Raw genomic sequence first — 18,061 nt, forward strand, 5'->3', positions numbered from 1 at the left:
TAATCATAATCATAGCAGACTGAGACATTCAGGGTCAATATAAGGACACGTTTTGAACAGTCACTTAACACCAATTTAGAGTCTGACTTCTCAAACCATTCAGATCGTCAGTAAGGATGTTGTGGTACAGTAAGGCCAGAAAAGCGATATACAAATAGTAGACCAGTAGCAAATATGGATGTATAAAGAGAACTGGATACAGCGTTTGAGGCGGGGGTCTCGTTAAATCTTATGAGAGCTAAGTTGCGAATATAGCCAAAAATGGGGAATCTATAGGTTCAGTTTTTTCAGTGTGGGCACTTGAGTTTGCCTTAAGCCCCGCCTCCCATATCTAAGCTCCACCTCTCATATTATAACCCCGCCTCTCCGTCTTAAGCCCCGCCTCCATCTCCCACTCATGGCTCAGTCAAATGAATGGAGAGGTCAAACAACCCAACTTTTAGACCCTAATAATTTAAATAAGTGCTATAAAAGTGTTCTTAGGGTTTCTAAGTCAATAAGAAACAAGTAGTTTGATCCCAATGGCATCCCGAACTAGAACTGAAGTTGTAGTACCATCGTTTGGCCACTACAAACATTTGCTTCAATGGCCGATGCTCTTCCTGGGGTCTTGGTAGCGGGTATATTCACATGATTTAGCTTTTAAAAAACAACAAACCAAGATCCTTTAACACTGATCACACGGCGGATTTAACACTTTTCACGTTTAGATGTCTTGTGAGGCTTCTTGATTCTGCTCCTCATGTCGCAGCAGGTTTACAAAGCTGCTGTGACATGTGAATAAAAAACTGGTCTGCCGTACTGTCAACGATTTGTGGAACAAGGCAGCAAAAACCCCACGGAGAGTGAAGAGTAATGAGGAACGTCCTCTGACTTCCTAAACTTTGCATAAGACGAGGAATGTCCACGACACTGGCAGCTTTCAGGGCGATTAAAGGCAGTCGTTTTGATCCAGGTAAAAAGGGACATGCAAGACTATAACTGATCCAGACTGAATGTACATAAGCTTATCTAACCTTCTGCGATAAGGAGAGAGGAGGAAAACATACGCTGACAGGATGTGTCAGTCTTTGCACAATAAATTAGCACAGGGGTGTCCAAACTTTTTTTGAATTGACCCTTTTGAATCGGCCCTCACGCTTGTCTTATATTGTACTTCTTAAATATATATGTTCAAATATTACACAGTATTCATGTGTGAATAAGCCCAATTTTCAAACCAATTCAGTCAATTCAAGTTGAAAACATGTTCTAACAAATCTAAGTTGAGCTGTGATGTAGGCTGTTTGTTTCTTAAAGCATTTTCAAGTATCAAGAATAATTTACCTACATTTGATTGATTTTTCCAACTTATAACAGAACTTATGATGCAATATACCTCTAGTGAGCGGCCCAGCCCTTCGTATATTTTTCTGTACGTGGCCCTCGGGGAAATAAGTTTGGACACCCCTGAATTAGGACAATCACAGAGCGATGAAACGAAAAGACAGGGCATGCTTCCACTCACACAACCCTCACATATAAGAGATGAACATTCACTCTGTGCTCCTGTTTCTGTCAGAGAGGTTTCAGCTTCAGATTACTGAGCGGACTGTCCGGCTGTTTCGTGGAAAGCGGTGGACTTTGATGTGTTTTGAGAGATGGTCACTGCGAGCGAATCTCTTCTCACAAACCGTACACTGGTAGGGCTTCACTCCTGAGTGGGAACGCCGGTGTCTGGACAGCTCATCTGACCGGGAAAACCTGGAGAAAAAGAAGCAATGTTTTATATTTGGGAAAGACATAGAGATGGCAAAAGTACACACATCCTTTCCTCAAGTAGAAGTACAGATACTCGTGTTTAAAAATACTCTGGTGAAAGTAGAAGTACTGACTGAACTTCTTTACTCAAGTAAAAGTAAAGAGGGCTTTGAAATGTACTTCAGTAAAAAGTACCCATAACTAGCAGCTGTTTTAAAGAGTACCTGACCTCCCTTTATATTAATAGAACAATAATGTCATTGTTAGCTAATGAATGTTTCCATGCTGAACAACGGCAACATGACAACGTTTTCATTGGTCCCTCTTCTTTAGAGAAGACCAGGAAATGATGGATACACGGATCGTGTTCAAATCAATAGGCACGCAATGACTCTAAATAATAATGATCACGCCACCAAACACACATTCAAACTAAAGGAACCAGCCGGTTTGGGAAATGTGAGAAGTAGAAAGTACAGGTATTTGAGTTCAACATGTAAGAAGTAGAAAGTACAGGTATTTGTGTTCAACATGTAAGAAGTAGAAAGTTCAGGTATTTGGGTTCAACATGTAAGAAGTAGAAAGTACAGGTATTTGTGTTCAACATGTAAGAAGTAGAAAGTACAGGTATTTGTGTTCAACATGTAAGAAGTAGAAAGTACAGGTATTTGTGTTCAACATGTAAGAAGTCAAAGTAAAAAGTCGTCAGAAAAATAAGTAGTGGAGTAAAGTACTGAAACCAGAAACATGTACTTAAATACAGTAACAAAGTATTTGTACTCCACTACTTCCCACCTCTGCAAAGACACATGGAGGAAAGTCAGGACTTGTGTCCAGGGTTACTTTAAAAATGTAATCTGTTACATTTACTTGTTACCTGTCAGAAAAGTGAATCTCACACACACTATTTTATGAACATATAGGTTCACCTGCTGAATTAAAAACAGAACAAATGAAGCAAAGAAAGTGAAAACCATAAAGCAGATGCAGGCAGTAGAAGTAGAGATTCACACTTAAAGTATTATCCTACAGAACAGAACAGCTGACAGAGAAGAGAGAACATCTGATCCTTTTACAGCAAACACTAGATGCTCCTTTGAGTTTTTCAGTGACATTGTAATGATACGGTTTTTCTTCCCAGTAACCCGGTTCTCTGAAACTGACGGCCCCCTGCCAGCTTCTGCAGGCCAGATGTTCCCCTGACAAGATGATGAATGGATCGACTGTAAAAACCTGCGTCGTATTGAGACACAACGAGCTACAGCTAGCAGCTAAAGTAACGCTGCTGCAGTCACGATGACGATGCAACACAAAGACACTGCCAATAACACCTAAAACACCTACACTGTACTTGCTAGTAACTGAAACAGCAGATTAAGTCAACACAGTGACTTTGGGAAAATGTATCAGTTATTTTCCACCATGTCCAGTTACTTCCTCAATAGTTTCAAGTTTCAAGACTTTTATTGTCATGTGTGCATAGCTACAGTGTAGATATGACAATGAACATCTGAGGTTACAGGCTCCTCCAACAGTGCAACACAATAAAACAGATACAATAGTGCAAGTAAATACAAAAGTGGACTTCTTAACACATGAATACTTCTGTGTAATATGTGTTTTCATCTACATTTGAGAAGTACACTACGAGACAAGCACAAGTTTCATTTGTGGGCCGTATTTCATTATACTCTTTGAATGTGTCATCCAGCATTCACCACGGGATGCATGCTGGACACATGTACAAACAGAGCAGCCTTAACAGATGTTTCATATGATGCGCTCAGTGAGGTAGCCACGTGTAACGGACCGTCCACACAGCAGCGTTAAAAAATCTTTGAATGGGGTGACGTCACTTTGCCTCACTTTTCGCCGAACTGCATTGTGGGCAGGCGAGCGGAGATTTTCAGGATTTTCAGGATTCAAAGTTGAACAATGTTCAACTTTTGAGGCTGAGGTGGAAGCGTCAGCCAATCAAATCCCGTGTACGCAAATCTGACAGTTCAAGCTCTAGCCAATCAAACGGCGTGTATGCTGGGAGAGACATACCGCAGGTCATTTCCTCATATTCCAAAAAATGGAGGAGAAATTAGCGGTAGGGAATCACCCGGTGCTTTATGACCAGTCCCTATTTACCTACCGGGATATAAACCGGAGGAGCCAGGCATGGAGGGAGGTGGCAGAGACAGTGGTAGGTTTTCGCCTGTTTGGGGAGTTTATATCCAGTTTACTTCGGGCTTTTTTGCTTCGTATGTCGCGGGCGGGAGATTCATGTGATTGGTTGTTGGTGCCTTGCTCGCAAAAAATCCCCAAGCTTCAGATACGCCCACCTCCAAGATTTTTTTAACGCTGCTGTGTGGACGGTCCGTTAGTGTGTTGGATCTTGGGTCGGCGTTTATATTGGTTTTGCCGATGTATTTGTGTGTGACCATGTTTTATTTAACGACCCCTCGAATCTTTTATTTTTACTGCCTACAGCAACTCAATAAAAACATGTTATATACAAACTGCGTTACTGTGTACTAGTGTCCTTGTGTTAACAGAAACACTGTCTCTGCCACTCTGAAGTCTGACCTTCTAACATCTGGTTTGGGATCTAAGATAAAACATCTCAGAAGGCTCGACTGTAGACCGATGTTTAATAGAAAATAGTATTACATGATTCTGCTTTCCTGTAGTGTGTTCTATAGGTTTTAGTGCATGTAAATGGTCTGTAAAGGCTAACATCCCTGTGTTCCCTCCTGAGGATTACCTGTTCTTTATATCAAATGCAAATAAATATTCGGGAAAGAGGGGAGATTGTCCCAAAGCCGCTGTTTTTACACCATCCACCTATAAAGAAGGATCCTCATTCATTCAGCTGAGAGTGAGACTACAGACGTCACTCTATTGACATGTATATAGACTTTTTGCACTACTTTTTATTTTGTATTGTATTATATATGTCGCATCATTGGAGGAGCTCAGGTCAGAAGAATGTCATTACCATTTCTACACTGTAACTTTGTGCACATGACAATAAAACCTTTGAATGTTGAAATTGAATCCTTGAATCACACTCTGTAGGGGTCCGTTTGGAATTGGGCCTAAGAGGTCAAACAAACTACTAAACATGTGAAATTAGACATTTTGGGTCCACCTAAAGAGCCTCTTTGCTCCGTACAGTGTGAATATAAAGTACAGTATAATGCCCCCCCCCCCCTCTGGTCTATGTGAGCGAACCCTCTCTTCTCTTGTATGCAGCGTAGCGTTCCTAGCCCACAGTCATGGTAACTATTCAACACTTTGTCTATGTTCGCTCCACTTCTTCACTGCTGCTGCCTTCAAGTGATTGTGTGCAAAACTGAAACAGGCCGTTAACCCCCCCCCCCCCCCCCCCCAACACTATCATCTTCTCTCCACCACCAGCACCTCTCCCTCTGCTCCTCATCCATCCCTTTGCTACACAATGTTTCCTATTTGTCTTGCTTTGTTCGGCCCCCCTTCATTTACCCCATCACATACAGTGGGTCACACACAGACACACACACACACACACACACACACACACACACACACACACACACACACACACACACACACACACACACACACTGGTTCTCACAAACACTTCAATCCAAACTACATCCTGCCTTTTGTGTACAGACAAGAGCCCTTTGTTTGTGGGGAAACACAGCCTGGATCAACGCTGCACACATTTCTGCAGCGAGGATGCACTCAGCATCACAAGCGCAGTTACACTCAGCCTTAAAGGGATATTATCGATCACTCAGAAGAACGTGCACGCATTACAGGAGCTCATGTTTGAGTGAATGCTTAAAGCAGGAACTCCTCAGGGCTGATCTTTGCAGGCTGTGTCAGGTAAAAGTCAAATGACATATCGTCTTACTGGCTGGGATACTTTTGACTCACATGTTCATGCAAGTCATGTAAACATGCCGTATGTATAGATCCGTGCACGCATGCTCTTGCCCTATTGTATCTGTTTTATTTGTTCTTTGTCCTATATATATTCATGTTACTCTGTTGGAGGAGCCTGTGACTTCAGTTTGTCATTGACATATCTACACTGTAGCTAATGTGCACATGACAATAAAGCCTTGAATCTTGACACACACACAGGTTTAAGAACTGAGTGTGTGTGTGCAGCATTAAAGCAGTACTACGCCAACAGTGTCGTTTTGGGGTTATATCCATACATTGAGTGTGGAGACAAGACTAGTATCAGGGAGTAGCAGAACATCGTTATACAGATTTCCCTGAAATAACACAAACTTCCTGTTGTTAGCATGTTAGCGAGCCTGTTTATGACGTGAAGGCTTTTGACTATGTTATTTTCGCTTAAATTGTTCTGTTAAGCTGACCTTATTGGTTTAGATAACATCAATCAATCAAACCTCCCACTGTCCTGCTGTTCTTCCCTCAGACTGTATAGTTATTACTGACTTCTGGACTAACCACAGACATTTCGTCTCAGTCATGGACTGACGATGCTCTCCTGAAGTCAACGGTACAGCAGGGAAAACACTGCAATTGATTTTCGACTTCAATTAGTTTTTCTTTGACCTGGGGATTTCCGTTGGTTTGCTGTGTGTACGGTTACAGGAGAATCGCTTGTTGTTGAGTTAAAGGTCCCCTATTATACTGTTTTTCATTCATATATTGTAGTTCTCAGATATATACAGAACATGTCTCTGAAGTGTTTGGCTCCAAACACCAAACAGATCATTGCAGCATCCCATAATCCCCTCTGTTTCAGCCCTGTTTCAAAAGTGCTGATTCTGTGTCTGTAGCTTTAAATGCTAATGAGCTGCTGTTGGCCATACAATACATGAAAAAGTGGATTTTGCATAACAGGTGACCTTTAAGTTGGTTTAGGACATGGTTAGCTAGCTACAGTCATGAGAAATAATCCAGTAAACAATGTAATGCAATGTACCCAAACACCAGTTGGTTCAATTTAGGTTTATTAATCGGCAGCTTGGGAATAGCTTTGGGCTTTCATTTCATTTCAAACCTTTATTTATCCAGGTGTATCCCATTGAGATCTCTTTTTCAAGGGAGACTTTCTCAGGCAAAGGGTAAAAACCAGAAGGTTACAGCTGCTCTGCTCAAAATGATCGACCAAAGCCAGTCCATGTTGGCCTCTAGATAAACTAATAATGTTTGCATTTCAATACGTTTGTGGGGAAAACAATCATCTAAAGTTTAATATAGAAATTGACGTGCCATCTCGCTCCCTCTCACTCTGCTGGAGGGTTGTCGCTTTTAGCAATCAAACGTCGAACAAGTGAAATATTCCACGTGTAATGATGGGTTAGGATTTACAATTGTTCAGTCACTACCACAGGCAGTTATATAGTGAGTGTTTGAGCACTACAGGCAGTTATATAGTGAGTGTTTGAGCACTACAGGCAGTTATATAGTGAGTGTTTGAGCACTACAGGCAGTTATATAGTGAGTGTTTGAGCACTACAGGCAGTGCCTTGTACCCTCGACACAAAGCTCTGCCCTCTGATTACATGCCCTACTGCCCGTCAGTAAACAGGACGGATGTTGCTCTCTTTGTGGAGGGAACTAGCGAGCTGTGCTGAACGATGAAGCATCTGAGAAACATTTGGGTTTTAAATGCTTGTTTGTTTGTTACTGAAGTGAAGCGGAGGAGGCAGGTTAATGAACAAAGACAGGTAGACTTTACAACACAGTTTAGGAGAGGCCATTTGTTCCAATACATTTGAATAGATTATCCACAATATTATTCAATATTAATCAATAGTATCATTTGTGTGTTTGTCCATCCTGAGGAGACACCAGGTCTACAGAACATGTCTGAGGCTGTGACGCTTATTTAACCAGTAGTCAAGTACACGTACACGTACACACACACACACACACGCACGCACCCTCGCACACAAACACACACACACACACACACATAAACACACACACACACTTCCAGGCTGATGAAGACATCCGCTTTTCTCGATTACACGGAAGCTGTTAAAAATTAGATCTCGCCACGTTATACTTAGAATACACGAGTACACACAAACACACACACAAACAACACACACACACACACACACACACACACACACACACACACACACAACACACACACACACACACACACACACACACACACACACACACACACCACACACACACACACACACACACACACACACACACACACACACACACACACACACACACACACACACACACACAGAGACACTTTTACTGCCCCAGCAACTGCACAGCTGTCTCTCCATGTTGTGCCCATGTGACTTCGGCCCACACGCTCTGTCCCAGATTTAGTTTACATCCCCAAAAAAAGACACCCCAGCTATTCCTGTACGGAGATCTCACCGCCTGACGAGATGTGAGATTGAACAAAATAACCCCACTTCACATGTTCCAATTAACACCTCGCAAGCTGCAGTCATTAAGATCTCTTCAGCTCAAGGGCTTAAGGAAGAAACAACATATTGAAGGTTTTTCTTGGCTTTGCTTCGACGGATCTTTAAATAACTTTGAGTCTCATAGCTTTCCACAAAACTGAAATCCAGTAAGGACTTCCATGTTTTCTCTTATACACAGTTGTAAAGGAGGGTCTCAATGTTACTAGACGACCCTGAGAGAGATAGGTCAGTTACATTTTGCTGCACACTTTTTCCATTGAGCAACATGACACCCTGCTCAGCACATAGACATGTTCACTGACATATAATTACTGCTTCTTCCCTAACAGGCCACACTAACACATGGGGGTTAAGCCCCTTTTAAATCATGCACACACACAGTCTGCTGTCATTGCCTTGCAGTCAACATGTGTCCTTGTGCAAAATACTTAAACCCAAAACTCTCCCTACACATGTCTACGGTATTAACAGAGATGGCAAAAGTACACACATCCTTTACTCAAGTAGACGTACAGATACTCATGTTTAAGAATACTAGAAGTAAAAGTACTGACTAAACTTCTTTACTCAAGTAAAAAGTACCCATAACTAGCAGCTGTTTTAAAGAGTACCTGACCTCCCTTTATATTAATAGAACAATAATGTCATTGTTAGCTAATGAATGTTTCCATGCTGAACAACGGCAACATGACAACGTTTTCATTGGTCCCTCTTCTTTAGAGAAGACCAGGAAATGATGGATACACGGATCGTGTTCAAATCAATAGGCACGCAATGACTCTAAATAATAATGATCACGCCACCAAACACACATTCAAACTAAAGGAACCAGCCTGTTTGGAAAATGTGAGAAGTAGAAAAGTACAGGTATTTGAGTTCAACATGTAAGAAGTAGAAAGTACAGGTATTTGTGTTCAACAGAGTAAGAAGTAGAAAGTACAGGTATGTGTGTTCAACATGTAAGAAAGTAGAAAGTACAGGTATTTGTGTTCAACATGTAAGAAGAAGAAGTACAGGTATTTGGGTTCAACATGTAAGAAGTAGAAAGTACAGGTATTTGGGTTCAAAATGTAAGAAGTAGAAAGTACAGGTATTTGGGTTCAACATGTAAGAAGTAGAAAGTACAGGTATTTGTGTTCAACATGTAAGAAGTAGAAAGTACAGGTATTTGTGTTCAACATGTAAGAAGTAGAAAGTACAGGTATTTGTGTTCAACATGTAAGAAGTAGAAAGTACAGGTATTTGTGTTCAAAATGTAAGAAGTAGAAAGTACAGGTATTTGTGTTCAAAATGTAAGAAGTAGAAAGTACAGGTATTTGTGTTCAACATGTAAGAAGTAGAAAGTACAGGTATTTGTGTTCAACATGTAAGAAGTCAAAGTAAAAAGTCGTCCAGAAAAATGTACTTAAGTACAGTAACGAAGTATTTGTACTCCACGACTTCCCACCTCTGGGTAATAAAGTGTATATCAGTTGTATCGGATAAAAGCGTCAGCTAAATAACATATACTTTAATTTAATATACTAACAGCTTAGTTGAATACTCGATTCTGATTGGTAAATTTGGACATTCGAGAGGTTGTTATTTTTCGCTAACAGACCGTTGTTAAGGAGGGTAAAAGGGGACTTTCTGCAAGTGGATTCATGATAGCTAAACTCTCCCCAGGAAATAAAAATAAAAAGAGAAGACGAGAAGGAAAGAGGCTTAAAAAGAGAGCTGGGCGTCAGATAAATCAACAGAAGAAGTCAGACAGGAAGTAAACTCTAACAGGAACACAGTATGGGCTCTGGCAGTGTTTAAAGACTGGTTAATGGAAAATAAAATGTGAACAGACTTGGACAGTTATAAAAAAAAAACTCGATCAGTTCTACCGTCATTTCTAAATGACGCTGCTGTCGCCACAATTCCCAATCACCCTGTATTCGTAAATCTAATCTGAGTCCTATATGCTTAGATAACCTAAACATCGAAACCTGTAGGTGCAGATCATTCTACAAGTGAGGTGAATGTTAGACATTGTGACCCTTTAAGTTTATTTATTTATTTTTATTATATATAGTATTTTGTATGTTCTTTCCCACTAGGGTTAGGGTTAGGGTACTATGTATGTCATTAAGTATGGTATTCCTGTCATGCTATGTTTTTCTTTATTATTTCTTGTTGGCTGTTCTGTTTGTCTTCATTGAAAAAGGGAAGCATGATTTCCACCCCAAAGAAGTCTGTACTATTGCTTACACTTATATGCTTCTTCTCAATACAAATATTTGAAAGAATGTTAGACATTGTGTTCAAATGAAAGTCACCAGGACTCACCTCCATCCACAGCCCTGCCAGTTGCAGGCGAAAGGCTTCTCCCCCGTGTGCCTCCTCAGGTGAGCCTTCAGGTGGCTGCTCTTCGTGTACATCTTGGTGCATCCAGGAAAAGTACATTTGTGCATTTTGATAATATCCGCCATGGGGTTCTTCTGGAACTTTTGACCTCCGATGAGAATCCCCAATCCGTGGTTGGCCGATCCATCGCCGAGTCCCAGAGGTTTGGATGCAATGGGAACGGGAGCGATGCGAACAAACTTTGAGGAGACGTTCAGGCTGGGGTTGGGCAGGATGTGAGGCACCAGAGCAAAGGTCTGGCCCTGGATGTTGACTAGAAGCTGTGCGATTTTGATGTCTGAAGATGGGGATGTCGGAGATGTTGGTGTTAAAGGCGCTAATGTCGGCTCCTGCTTGATCTGAAGAGGCTGAATCGGCACAATGACCGCTGAAGGCTTGTTGGATGATGCCTTCTTCGACTCTTTGCTGGATTCATGTGAGCCGATTGATGTGGTTTCACTGGAGGCATCAGTGGGGACGGTTTGGTCTGAATGTTGGGTTTCTGGTTCGATTTTAGGCACGGTAGAGGCGTCCCTGCACCACTCCAAACCAACTCCAAGACCAAGAGCCTCTTCCAGTCCCAACGCCAGACAACCCTCTCTGATTTCCTGCTTCATCGTTACCACTTCCATATTCTCCTCCAGGAACTCTTCGATCTCCTCCAACGTGGGCTGGAAAGAGCCTCCAGGTTGTTCCTCCGCCTCCACGTTGGACCAGGTGAGGAAGTCAAACTGTTCCTCTTTGACATCTCTCCGGGGGTCACAGAAGAAAGAGGATATTTGGGCCACAGATCCTGAAGGCACAGCTCCTCCGAGCGAGGCCTGGGCCAGTAAGTAATCGAGCATACTGTCATGACTCTCTGTGCTAGAGTTGCTTCCATAACTGGAGCTGAGAAGCTGGGAATCGGGACTTGAACAGGACCGAGGGCTGGAGGACTCGCTAAGGTCGTCCTCCGAAAAAGGCGAAGGCATCACCTGGTAGGAGCTCAGGTCCGTCACCATGTAGACCTTCGGAGATCCAGGGTAAGGAAAAGTCTCCTCGCTAACCGGAGAGTTATCCACCATCCCTGGAGCGTACCAACCCGCTGTCTCCTGCTATGTTTTTAGGATGAATTGTGAGATAATTATCCCCTGGGAAAGTTAGGCCCAAAAATAAACCTCAGGTCAACAAGGGCACTCTCTCCCAATCGAGGTGAGATAGTGGAACACCTGGTGTGCTCTCTCACAGTGGAAAAAAGTAGCTCCAAGGTCTCCAATCAGGATAGCGTGTGTCTACAGGGAAATAAACACAGACATAACATGCATTATTGTTTTGATTGCCTGTACTACATGTTTTAATTCTTATTCTACCACAATGAGGCTATCCTTCAATGACCTCTTCATATTTAATATATGAATTATAGATCCAGTTGTGGAAGAAGCAATCAGACTTTAGTGAAAGTAGAAATACACTTTTTAAGTACTGATAACATTTTAACATTACATAACATTTTCAAAGTAACCCTCGCGACCCTGGCTGTTTCTATTTGCTTCTCACCATGTATTTATCACTCAAATAAACAGTATTTTGTTTCACTGTAAAGTATTTATTTTTACATTCTGTTCTCGGTGGTCTTCTATTCTATGTAACATATATAGGCTCCTGCACTTACTTGGTCACTTAAAACATCCTCTGTACCATCTATCTTATTGTATTTCTTTTTAGTTTACCTCTTTTGCATTCATTGCCATTGGTCTTGCACTATTTCATTTTACTCTGTTCTTCTTGCACTATTTAAATGTGTTTTATGGTTTAATGTCTTATATATATGTATGTTGCATTGTTGGAGGAGCCTTAAGTTTCTCATTGACGTAAATACACTGTAGCTACTGTGGAATATGACTATAACGCTTTTGATCTTGTGGTTGCTCATCATGTGGATCAACAGCAGTAGGAGTAACCCTCTTCACATTTCTTTTTATACAGTATACACTTCACAAGAAGTAGGTTATTTTCCTGGAGGTCACACCCTGCCTCTATACACCCCCCACCAGGGCCCCTGCATGGTGACCGGGAGTAAACCCTCCAGAGGAGAAACTGTCAACACTGGATCAGAAACACCGCGCTGCGTAAATCAGCTGCTGCTCTGTTTACAGGACAGAGAGGAAGAGAGAGGATAACCCATCACTCCTTAGATTTATCATGGAAGAGAGGATCTTTGATAACCCATCACTCCTTAGATTTTTATTGTACAATGGCATGTCTTTTATGCTGCTGCAACGCAAACATTTCCAAAATTGGGATCAATAAAGTACCATCTTATCTTATCTATCATGGAAGAGAGGATATTTGATAAGATAGATAGATAGATAGAGAGAGAGAGAGAGAGAGAGAGAGAGAGAGAGAGAATAGATAGATAGATAGATAGATAGATAGATAGATAGATAGATAGATAGATAGATAGATAGATAGATAGATAGATAGATAGATAGATAGATAGATAGATAGATAGATAGATAGATAGATAAAGACACCAGAAATAAACAATCCAAACCTATAACCTATCACTCCTCAGATGTATCATGGAAGAGAGGATATTTGATAACCCATCACTTCTTAGATTTATCATTTCAGCCTGCAGGCACACTTTGATTCATTTCCACAGATCTATAGTACTTCACATGGGCATGCATTTGTAAACACAATCAGACACATAGTTAAAGAAGATACATTGTAAGAAAAACGACCAATTTAATAGGTTTTATTTTTAAAACCTATTAAAAAAACCTATTATAACTAATAAAATTAAATATATATATATAATAATAACAGAAAATACTCGTTATAATAAAATGAAAGATGTGCAGTATTGTTGGAAAGCTGTGCAGATATTAATAGAAACTCATTAAATTCAGAAAGACTCATTAAATGTCATTCTTTCCAGTTATAACCATGTTATTTTGCAGGCAGCATGGGTCCGAAAACTTAAAACCCCATCACATGCACAGCTACAAACATGAAACCATTCAAATGTCATTCATTCACATGTTGTTGTAGTTAAACTGCAGCATTGCAAAAATCCAAACGCCATAATAATCCATAATATCGGAGTGTGTGGTGTTTTCTTCCCGCAATGCATAACGCATGAGTAGGCGCGCGCGTCTGCACTCCCAACGTAAACATGTTTTCGTCCAGCGCGCTGCAGCATATGTGCGACCCTGAACGCACCACGACATCAAATGATCACCCTTACCTTGCTCAGTGAAAAAGAGAATAGTATAATCCCAATGCAAAATACGCAAGGTGTTGTGTTTGTATCCGAAAAAGGGGGTCGGGGTTTAAAGACTTTGCCCTTGAGCCTCCATGCAGCAGAAGCAGCGTTCACTGACTGAGGGTTGCTCTCAAGATCTACTATATGACCGTCACATGACTCCAGTGTTACTGTAGTGAGAAATAAGAGGCTGCAGCTGAAGGCTCGACCAAGCTCTGCAACCTCATTGGTCGATGCCGGTGGAAGGAGGCGGGACCCGTTGGCCTGTCAATCAAGATGCCTCTTACTCTGCTGCGTGGAAAAAAATGTGGGTCGGTCGCCTCTGAAGGAAGCAGCCAGTTACAACCTGTTCTCAGGAGGATACATAACAATCAGGGAGTAACGGATTACATGTAAATGGGATTATGTAATCAGCATTAAAAATACAAGTTAACTGTATTCCCTTAGGCAAGGCATGTTTATTTATCAAAGACAAAGTCAAAGTCAACTTTATTTTCAATCTTTCTGTTTGTGTGTACAGACCTATGGTACAGACAGAGAGATCGAAATACCGTTTCCCACAATCCTGAATACAAAAATACAAATATATATATATAATGTTAATCTTTAAATAAATGTAACTCCATATAAGAAAGTCAAGAGAGCATTGCCTCAAATGTTGAAGGATACTCTTTTTATTTGCACTTTACACATTATGAGAGGAAGAACAGGACAATTCATGAAACTTGTAAAAATGACAAAGGTCCAATTTCACCTTTTGAAAAGCTGCTGGCTGCTGGTGTTTCACTCTGTGTCTGTGAGTTAACCAGCATGGTGTTGGACAACTTAAAGAAGTTTAGGCTAGCTAATATTTAAAAAAGGTTTGAACGCCTTCGTGATGAAGGTGTTCAAACCTTTTTTTAATGTTCAGACTCATCTCAATTATCAGCGCGCTCCTCACCAACATAACACATATACTTATCGGTATTTAGATACTGAGCAATCAGGTACCGGTACCAAATTAGTACCGGTTTCCGATTTCTTGCTGTTCTGAGTTTGATTTATTTTATTGTGAGTTGAATTGGAGTAAATGTTATGTAATGTAATGTAAGCTCTGTGGGTCAGTGTGGGTCAGAGTATCAGAAACACTTCCTCTCACAGAGGAACTCAGTCTCTCAGGAACAATGAGGATGAAGCAGCTCAACAGGAAGCGTTTGAATGTTAACGTGCTGTTTGTTACCATACTCTCACAGAGTTAGTTGTTATGGGAATGGCAGCGATTAGGGTTTGGCTCTGAGTCTGCAGACGTTTTCACTTCACATTTTGACGCCTGGAGGAAGTTCCTGATCTGAACTCTGAGTGTGTTTGTAATTCTTCTCTCTGTGTTTGTGTTCGTGATTACATGGAGGGACTGGCTGTTCTGCTTTCCTGTTGAGAAAGGGAGAGTGAGGAGAAAAGATGGAAGGGTAAACAAAACATGCAATCGATTGTACACAATGAAATAAGTGCTGAACACATGTAGGATCATTAAATACAGAACTAGATATTTATTTTCTTTACTTTTACTACTTTTATGTAGTGATCTATAATCAATATCACACATTCTGCTCCAGGAGACTTGTATTTAGTACAGTAGGTGCATTAAGCATCTAACCAGAAGTGCAGAATAAGCACTGCAGAGTTATTTATAGTTATAATAACATAATTAGACATATATAAAAAGTACATAGTATGAACAGTATGTGTATAAACAGTAGTATATCAATTGAATGCAGTACAGAGTTGGTAGTAATATAGACATTATAGACCGTTATTGACACTTTTATAAATCATATGAATAAATATGAGTAGCAGATATAGCCATTCGGACAGTTTCATCAGCGGTTGTGTTTGCAAAAATGAGTCTTTCTTGCATTCTTAAACAGTGATTTATCAAATATCACTCAGACAGCAGGAAGTAGTGCATTTGTTTGGGACTTTTTTCAGCGGCGGATTAATCCACATCAGGTGCAAGGCAAGGCAAGTTTATTTATATAGCACATTTCAACAGAAGGCAATTCAAAGTGCTTTACAAAAATGAAGGACATTAAAGGTGGGGTAGGTAAGTTTGAGAAACCAGCTCGAGATCGCTAGAATTTGAAAATACACAGCCGGAAAAAATCTGCCACTTCCTTACAGAGCCCCTCCTCCAACACACACGAACGCGCACATGACCAATGAGGGCACGAGATAAGTTTGTGCACAGATGGAAGGCTGACAGGCAGGTAGGCCATCCAGTTATTTTAGCCGGGCCGGCTCAGATGATTGGTCGTGCTTTTTACAGTACTACGGCTTCCACAGATGACATTTTTTTATGGATTTTTTGTCAAAGCCCTGAAGATATTCATTGCTATCGGGATGTTAAGAGCATTCCATGGAATATAACAAAAAGTGTATCTCGAGCCGGTTTCTCAAACTTACCTACCCCACCTTTAATAGCATGAAGAAACATATTATGAAATTATATCTAGAAACACTCATTTAAAAGCAAAGATACATGAATCACAGTTACAGTGCAGTGTGAGATACACACATCTGAACGAACCCCCCTTTGGAAAATGATAATCTGACCCCATGGTACCTTTTAGTTTTCGCCGAAACTATTCCTCTTTTTTATTTTTAAATGCACATAGTTAAGTTTACCTTGTCTTTCTAGGACTCTTTTGGTGTCCTCCGCGAACCAGGGTCTTGAAACCAAAACGGCACACGTAGGGGACTTTAACCCCAATAATGACTTTGACTACCTTTGGGGGGACAAAAACGTTAAAAACGTCTAATGAGTGACATCCCATGTTAAAATAATTACTTTTATTTGTTTCATTCTTAAATTGAGCAACAAACCCAATTTACCCCGGGATAAATTAAGTATTTTCATTCTGATTCTGATTGAATACCTGCTAGATCCATTCAATGTTGGTATGCATCTTTCCACAGAATGGTTGATAAGACATCTTTGGTCATTTTAAAGATCTCCTATCATGCTATTTTTAGGCATATATTATAGGTCTCAGATATATAGAAATATATAAAACATGTCTATGATGTGTTTTTCTCAAAATACAAACAGATCACCCATTCTAGACATCCCTCATATCCCTCTGTTCCAGGCCTGTTATTAAAGTGCTGATTCGGGGTCCTTAGCTTTTTTTATTTCCTGCTTCTTTACACATGCTCTCTGCAGTACAGGTTAGCTCTGAGTGTTAGCGATGCTAATGTAAACAAAGACCATATTACGTCCAAAACACGTCACTCATTGTTTCGCAACGTTTCTGATAGGGCCGTGGGTCCACATTTCAGATATTACGTCATATCGGACGCAAATCTGGACCAGCTCCGTTGTTCACCCCCGTTTTTAGAGATGTGGGTACGGAGGAAAAGAGAGAGGGTTGTGTTTTCTGACACTTTGTGAGTTCCCCTGACACACCGGGGACACATATCTATGTATAAAAGACATACAAAAGCGCATTTTGCATGATAGGAGACCTTTAAATCAGCTGATGCATATCCTGCAGGTCTTCTCTAACTACGACCCCTCCCTTTCTGCAGTGACGGATCAGTGAAGTGCTTGACCCGGCTCAGCTCAGCTCAGTACAGAATCCATTACAGTAACTGGAGGATATTACGGCTAACATGTTTGCCAGTCTGACCCCACTTGACCTTTTAATCCAGGCATCAAACAGCTGGAGCCAGAAGCCATGAGCGGGTCACTGTGTCTGCAGCTGAGAGGATGATAAGTCGAGTCCTCTGACCTACTTCCTCTCTCCCCAGGGATGCTCTCAGACTCTCATTACATGGTAGATGTTGAAATGTGGTTTGACTTTCCCTCCAGAGAAGACGAGGCTTTTTTGTCGAGATCCTGGTCATCTTGTCGGTGTTTTTCTATCATTAATGATGAACTGCACAAATGTTAAAAATGTATATTCAAAAAGTATTCCATGAGGTTATCCAATGGATTAGTGCAGAGAAACCTAACATATTTTATTTTGGTCGCAGCTGAGGTTAAATTGACCGTCCTCCTTTCTGCAGATTCATATAAATGCACGTCTTCCTTAGCAGCGGTCTGCTATCGAGATATAACAGACCGTATAGAATATCGAAGATGACCAATCAGAATTGAACATTCAACTAAACTGTGTGATAACTAAATGTTATACTTGAGTTTGGGATTTGATAACCACATCTTGGCAGAAAAAGCACACAACTTACTAATGACACGCTGATATTACATCATGTCACCGAGTCCTGCAGCTCTCAGTAA

At 40.9% G+C, this 18,061-nt stretch overlaps 2 protein-coding genes across 2 annotated transcripts in view; both read right to left on the minus strand.

Moving 5' to 3' along the window:
* LOC117475663 (nuclear factor 7, brain-like) overlaps positions 1-18,061 on the minus strand; it is an 863,632-nt gene that overhangs the window by 103,643 nt on the left and 741,928 nt on the right. The window lies entirely within an intron of this gene.
* On the minus strand, positions 1,279-11,669 carry LOC117475665 (Krueppel-like factor 15). Its single transcript, XM_034121994.1, has 2 exons — positions 10,479-11,669; positions 1,279-1,743 (listed from the first exon to the last, which is right to left on the minus strand). Exons 1-2 carry the CDS (start codon positions 11,597-11,599, stop codon positions 1,575-1,577), a joined length of 1,290 nt encoding a protein of 429 aa, XP_033977885.1. The 5' UTR covers positions 11,600-11,669; the 3' UTR covers positions 1,279-1,574.

Source organism: Trematomus bernacchii, unplaced genomic scaffold, assembly GCF_902827165.1.
Source record: "Trematomus bernacchii unplaced genomic scaffold, fTreBer1.1, whole genome shotgun sequence".
Taxonomy (NCBI): Eukaryota; Metazoa; Chordata; class Actinopteri; order Perciformes; family Nototheniidae; genus Trematomus; species Trematomus bernacchii.